General features: G+C 35.3%; 1 protein-coding gene across 2 annotated transcripts; it reads left to right on the top strand.

Moving 5' to 3' along the window:
• On the top strand, positions 1,860 to 5,013 carry LOC104727407 (protein SHORT INTERNODES-like). 2 transcript variants are annotated; one of them, XM_010446507.2, is made up of 4 exons: positions 1,860 to 2,928; positions 3,301 to 3,642; positions 4,593 to 4,658; positions 4,744 to 5,012. In XM_010446507.2, the coding sequence occupies exons 1-3, from the start codon at positions 2,286 to 2,288 to the stop codon at positions 4,634 to 4,636; spliced, it is 1,029 nt and encodes a 342-aa protein (XP_010444809.1). In that variant the 5' UTR covers positions 1,860 to 2,285; the 3' UTR covers positions 4,637 to 4,658; positions 4,744 to 5,012. The 2 variants fall into 2 exon arrangements, with proteins under 2 accessions (XP_010444809.1, XP_010444807.1); XM_010446505.2 differs by having other exon boundaries at positions 4,593 to 5,013.

Below are 6,351 nucleotides of genomic sequence, written 5' to 3' on the forward strand. Positions count from 1 at the left end.
TTTTTTTTTTTTTTTTTTTTTTTTCTGGTATATATAATATACAATTGATATTAAGAAGCCAACAAACACTATGCTCCAAACTCACTTTTCTTTATTCTCCAGTTTATAAAGTTCTTTCCATATTTCCTTCTTTTATACATCTTACACTTCCGGTTCAAGTAGAATGGTAGATGACTAGTTGCGTTTGAAGTGCAGATAAATGGCAGAAAAAAAAGTAGTGGAAAATTCCACGAACTTTTTTAAATTTGCTAGGACATTAATTAAGCGGATATAAGGTTAAACAGTACGTTAAAAAAATGTTAGGAACTTTAATGAAAATTTGTTTTAACCTAAGAGATTCAAACTTCAAAGCTTAAAAGAAAGGAACACAGTGCTCGAGAAGAGACTTTAAGTAAACCTTTTCTTTTTGGGGAAAACTCTTCTATTTGTTGTTTTATACTAATTTCAAGATTCACATTCCAGAATGAAAGAAAACTACTAGTAGTGGAGTAGTTTTTTTGGTTAATGATGAGTCTTTCATTATGCGAGTTTGTTGCTATTTACATTGATAATCGATATTACCCAATACCCATATATTTGGAATTTATGGATTTGTAGTTTAGTTACATACAAGAATAAAATCCGAGAGAACGATCACTTTCCCTTTTGCCCACTGATCCATATCTTTAATTTCTCGGTCGTAAATGATTGCATCTACTCATCAAATTCAATCTCATTTTCATTCACTCAAAACACATTACAATTGCATACATAAACTAATGATTTTTGTTTGATGGGTTTGCAATAATATTTCAGAGTATTTTGTATACACGTAAACATTTTAAGTACTCCCTCCGTTTAAAAATATAAGATGTTTTAGAGAAGTTTTTTGTTTCATAATATATGATCTTTTCAAATTTTTATGCAACTTTTAGATTAGTTTAGTATTTTATATTATGCAATATTGTTTTTGATTGGTTGAACTTGTTAAAATTAAAAACTTATGTATGCTTTATTTAAAACTCTCTATATTTTTTAACCGTGGAGAATATTATTTACGCATAATTAAACGACACAAATGGAGAAGTTCTCCGGGAGAACGTAACAGGTGTCCATTATCAGATTTTGTATTATAATAGTAACAAATACTACTAGTATAATGGAGTAGTAATTTGGTTCCTTGGAAAGATGGATAAGCATCTGTTTTCCAGCTGCAACCTTTATGCGTACTTAAGTCACAGGCTACACTACTACGCTATATATATGATATATATATCCAACCAAAAACAAGATTTAATATTAAAAAAAAATAGCATCGAATCTAACTAGAGAATCTAAAAAGATACAACTATACCGATAATTGGTGTTCCTCTCCTCAGTCCTCAACTACACCCATAAATGGAGTTAGATTTATTTTAACAATTTCAGCTTAATTACACAGTTTTTATTGGTATTATACAGAATTACAGATTTCTAATTTTTATACTGATTATCCATTGGACAAATTCTAATTTTTTTTCCCTCTTACACAGATTGATAATAGGAAAACCCGTTCATATTTTGCTATACCGAAAATTAGAAGATAATGATCTAAAAATATAAGTTAAATAATTTATAGTAAGAAGAAAATAAAAAATACTTATAATAAGAATTTTGGTTTTTGAGAGCATTTTGGTAAAACACAAACAGACAATAAAAGGAAGAGGCAGCGTGTTTTCCGGTAGAAAAGACGGAGAGAGTAAAAGCCCAAGATTGCATACGTGGCAATATATTCACCGTAGGATCATGGACACGTGGTATTTCAACGGTGAGATATATTTTGTTTGGACAAGTGTTTTGTAAAGAAAACAAACAAAAAAGAAGAGAGAGGGGACAAAGAATTTAATAAGAGAAGGGAGAAGTGAGGCAGTGAGAGAGTATTAAGGTCATGGCGGCGTTGCAGAGCGCCGAGAAACAGATCTCTCTCAGAGACAGAGAGCGAGAAGCCCTTAAATAAATATACCCTTTCATACCGACAAACCAACTTTTCTCTCAGTACCAAAAAAGCTTTCTCTGTCCGATTTCTAAACAAACCCTAAATCACAGACATACTCTACACATTTAATCTCTTTCGTCTTCTTCATCCTCTCAGAAATAGAGAGAGAGAGAGAGAGAGAGATCTATATCTTCTTCTATTCAGATCTTTGGATAGATTCTCACTCTGAAAGTCAAGATCTTAATTTGTACGTCTAGATATATTATTATAGGAGTAGATAAAAGCGAAGCCCTTGTCGAAATTGATAATATATGGCTGGTGTTGTCGGAATATGGCAGGCTTTTTCTCGCTAGGACAGGGCGGAGGAAGAGGAAACAGCCAAGACCACAGAACCAATAATAACCCTTCTCCTTCGGGAACAGAATCTTGGCTTTGGTTCAGAAACCCTAACTCTAACGCAAACGCTGGTGGTGGAGATGTCGTCGCTCCTTCTTCTTACAAAGGAACCCTTGAGCTATGGCAACACCCAAACAATCAAGAGATCATATTCCAGCAGCAACAGCAACAAAGATTGGATCTTTACACTTCTGCTGCAGGTTTAGGTGTCGGACCAAGCAACCGGAACTTAATGGAAACTTCCGACGGGGCGTTGATGATGATGAGAAACGGTAGCAGCGGCGGTGGACCCAGCTGCCAGGATTGTGGTAATCAGGCTAAGAAAGACTGCTCTCACATGAGATGTAGGACTTGTTGCAAGAGCCGAGGCCTCGAGTGTTCCACTCACGTCAAGAGCACCTGGGTTCCTGCCGCTAAACGCCGAGAACGCCAGCAGCAGCTTGCATCATCAGGTCAACAACCGCAGTCGCAGTCACAGCCGCAGGTTGAGAGCGTCCCTAAACGGCAGAGAGAGCATTTCCCGTCGAGATCCAATTCCCTTGTCTGTACTCGTATACCTTCTAACAACACCTCCTCAGGTATCACTATTTTTTAATTTTATTTTATGCTCTTTGTTACTTTTGTATTCATGGAGTTATTCAAATCTGAACGTAATAGTGAGAGTTTTGTATTCAATTGCAGAAACAGAAACCCTATTCTGTTTGATCAGCTTTTTTGTTCTTCTTTTTCCATTTTCGATAAAGAAAAAAAATGTTCAATAATTTTCTTCTTTTATTTATTTGTTTATATATGAATATACTGTATATGAGTAAAACTGACTCTTGGATTGACAGGAAGAAACTGTTCTCGCCGATCTTGATATTTATTATAATGTTTATAATATTTTTTTTTGCTAAGCCCTTTTCTTCTTAATTAATAATCAAACCTGTTATTATTTGGTACACACCTAGGGTTAGAGATTGGGAGCTTTCCGCCGGAAGTTAGCTCGCCGGCAATTTTCCGGTGCGTGCGTGTGAGTTCAGTAGATGATGAAGAAGAGGAGTATGCGTACAAAACAGCTGTGAGTATAGGCGGTCACGTCTTCAAAGGTATTCTCTACGATCAAGGCCCGGCCGAGAGAAGCTCCTCAGGCGGTGGATCTCAGCCGTTGAATCACATAGCCGCAGGCCCATCGGCCTCTTCATCAAGCCCAAACGTGAGCTGCAACAATGGAGTCGTTGGCTCCACTTCAGATCATTACATCGATCCTGCCTCTCTCAATTATCCTACTCCCATGAACACTTTCATGACAGGTACGCACTTTTTCTCCAACCCAAGATCTTGAATTCCACATAGAGAGAAAAGCAATTCAAAACCTTTTTTTTTTTAGATCCTTACGTTAGAATTAGGGTTTCAAGTCAATCTTCCGAGGAGGAGAGTATAACGTACTAATCTGTGTTGTGAAAAAGTAATTAACGGGAGATAATGTTTCCTTTATAAACTCATCACTTGTTACCTGGTCTTTTATTATTTATAACAGTTTTTTCTAGAAGAGAAGTTCTCATTGTAATGTTGGGTTATTTGAATGTAATAATAATATACTCCAATTTTCAACTGTAAAAAAGTCAATGAGCCTGTCTCTTTAAAAGCTCACATCAACAGCTTCCCAGCTGGCAGTTTTCAACTGTGATCGTTAAACTCAGCCTTGTTCTTGTCACCTTTTGACATTACTTTATTTTTATGTTTGACGTTTAATTTAGTGGACAAGTTTTTTTAAACCTTTATATTGGAATTTTGGTGAAGACATGTATTAATGAGGTTTCATGTGCCTTTGGGGACAAAAATCAGACATGCACATGTCTTTAACAAATATGTTTCAATTTGAGCCATTTTTAGTAGTGATATATGTATATGGTATCATTTCATTGCTATGATTGATATCAATTAGTACACTTGATACATATATGAGACGTCCTAATCTACTGCAAAACCATATATTCACATGGATTAATTTATACTTTCAGTCTCATTCTCACTACGATATTCGATTATTTACATAAATGTCTTGATATCAAGTTTCTCCAAAAGTGTTTCTTATTCACATATCGTTTTTGCATCGTATTTATCGTGTGCATTGTTTAGCCACATTTCACGGGAATTTCTTATACAATTCCAAAAGTTTACTATCACTCAGTGTAAAATGAATACACTTAAGTTTACACGGGATCAATATAATACGTGTGTATTTGGATCCTTTTGCTAGAGAGAGTGAGAAAGGGGGTAAATTCTACAGATTACGAGGGGTGAGTGGAGGAAGGAACAGCAAAAGGTGCAAAATTGGTCTGCGTCTTCATTTCTGCAGGTTTTTTATGTTTGGGACCTAAAGAACTCTTCTTTCCCAATTTATTCCTTAGGCTCTTTTTCATTATTCAATTTACGTCACCTCAATAATGCCATGATGATAACGAGATGCAAAAACGAATCGGAAAACGAGCTAATACCAATTCTGATTAATTATCGTGGTTAAGGAGAATGAAATGGTAAGTGCATGGGGGAAGACTCTGTGAAAGATACATACAAATCATGCATTATGTAATTTACCTTCTTTTGTTGTTTTGTTAAAGTTTATGTAATTTACATTTATAACATTGTAATATAATTGAATTGGTCCCATCAAACCGTATACGGCTAAAGCCAACTGATTGATTTCTGTTCCGTACCACCTCGCACCTTGTCTCGCACCTTGTCTTCCAAATTTATCTTTTCAAAAACTGAATTCCTCTTGTTTTTTTTTTTTTTTTTTTTTTTTTTTTTTTTNTCAAAGAACTTTGATGTTATTGCACGTAGAGAAAGAATCTTGAAGACGGATGGTGGTAAAAGAAGCCACTTTAATATCACAACACCAAGTGGGGGCACGGGAATGTTATCTAAGAACCAATAAGAGAGTGACGCGTCTGAGAGACAATTTGCAATTGCATCATTGCATTTCAGGGAGACAAAACAGAAGTCTTATTTTAGGTCCCTCCACAACATCAAGCTTTCCAAACTGAACTTTATTTTTTTAGTGTCGCAGCATAAAAAGAGAAGACTATCAAGTCTATCATGTACTGTAGATGTAGTGCCCATTGTCCCACGATCACAAAATCATTCGTTATTGCAAAACACAGACCGGTTTCAAATTATTTTGAAAATAGTGTGTGAACTCAGATAGTGCGAATAGATTATGATAGTACCGCGATAATTTAATCAGTTATGTGATTAATTTGATAAGAATGCCGCTTGGATGAGACACCAAACTAGACAAGAAGAAACGACTATGCATATGTTTCGCTTCAGGTCCAGTTAATCACGCTAGTTTGCATGGGCTTTTCAAACTGGGCCAGCCCATATGAAACGACAAAAAAAGATGGAAGAAAATGACTTTGAGTGTTTGATTCTCTAAGGCCCACTTCAAAACGAAAACCAAGGGTTTATAGAAAAAGAAATATATCAAAACAAAAAGAGGTGGACAGTAAGCGAACTTAGAACCTCCGACGAATAGACCTAGCAATAGCACCGAGTTCAACTATTAAAATGGTCAAGATGTTGAACTATTCACAAGAATTGGCCTCTCTATAAAGAAAATGGCGCCATTTTAAAAGTCAACACTATTGAGTAGATAGATGACGACCTCTTCTTGTCTCATACATCTTTTATATAATTTAAATTATACAAACTCGTGTCATATATACAATAAATATAAATAAAGATTTGCTATGAGGTGAGAGATAATGGTCGTTTAAAATTAGTATAAGAAAATTTTATATAAGGTGAGAATGTTATAGTTAATTAAGAAGACTACTACTACGGACGTGGGGCGGGTCAGGTCTCACAGTATGTGACAAAACCGAATGATTTTCCCGCTCCATTCGTGTATATGTTTGTGGGCGGCTCCAAGTTTCAAATTTGATTTTTTTTTTCCTTGCTTCTATGGCTTAAAACATAAAAAACCAAACAAGTGTTTGTAATTTACAATTTAACAA

Source organism: Camelina sativa, chromosome 11 (genome assembly GCF_000633955.1).
Source record: "Camelina sativa cultivar DH55 chromosome 11, Cs, whole genome shotgun sequence".
Taxonomy (NCBI): Eukaryota; Viridiplantae; Streptophyta; class Magnoliopsida; order Brassicales; family Brassicaceae; genus Camelina; species Camelina sativa.

What these genes read in the sequence shown, in the direction of transcription:
- LOC104727407 (XM_010446505.2), top strand. Translation starts at nt 2,286, where the DNA reads ATGGCAGGCTTTTTCTCGCTAGGACAGGGCGGAGGAAGAGGAAACAGC. An exon ending in TTCTAACAACACCTCCTCAG is followed by an intron (nt 2,929 to 3,300) that starts GTATCACTATTT and finishes GTACACACCTAG; the next exon opens with GGTTAGAGATTGGGAGCTTT. An exon ending in CATGAACACTTTCATGACAG is followed by an intron (nt 3,643 to 4,592) that starts GTACGCACTTTT and finishes TCCTTTTGCTAG; the next exon opens with AGAGAGTGAGAAAGGGGGTA.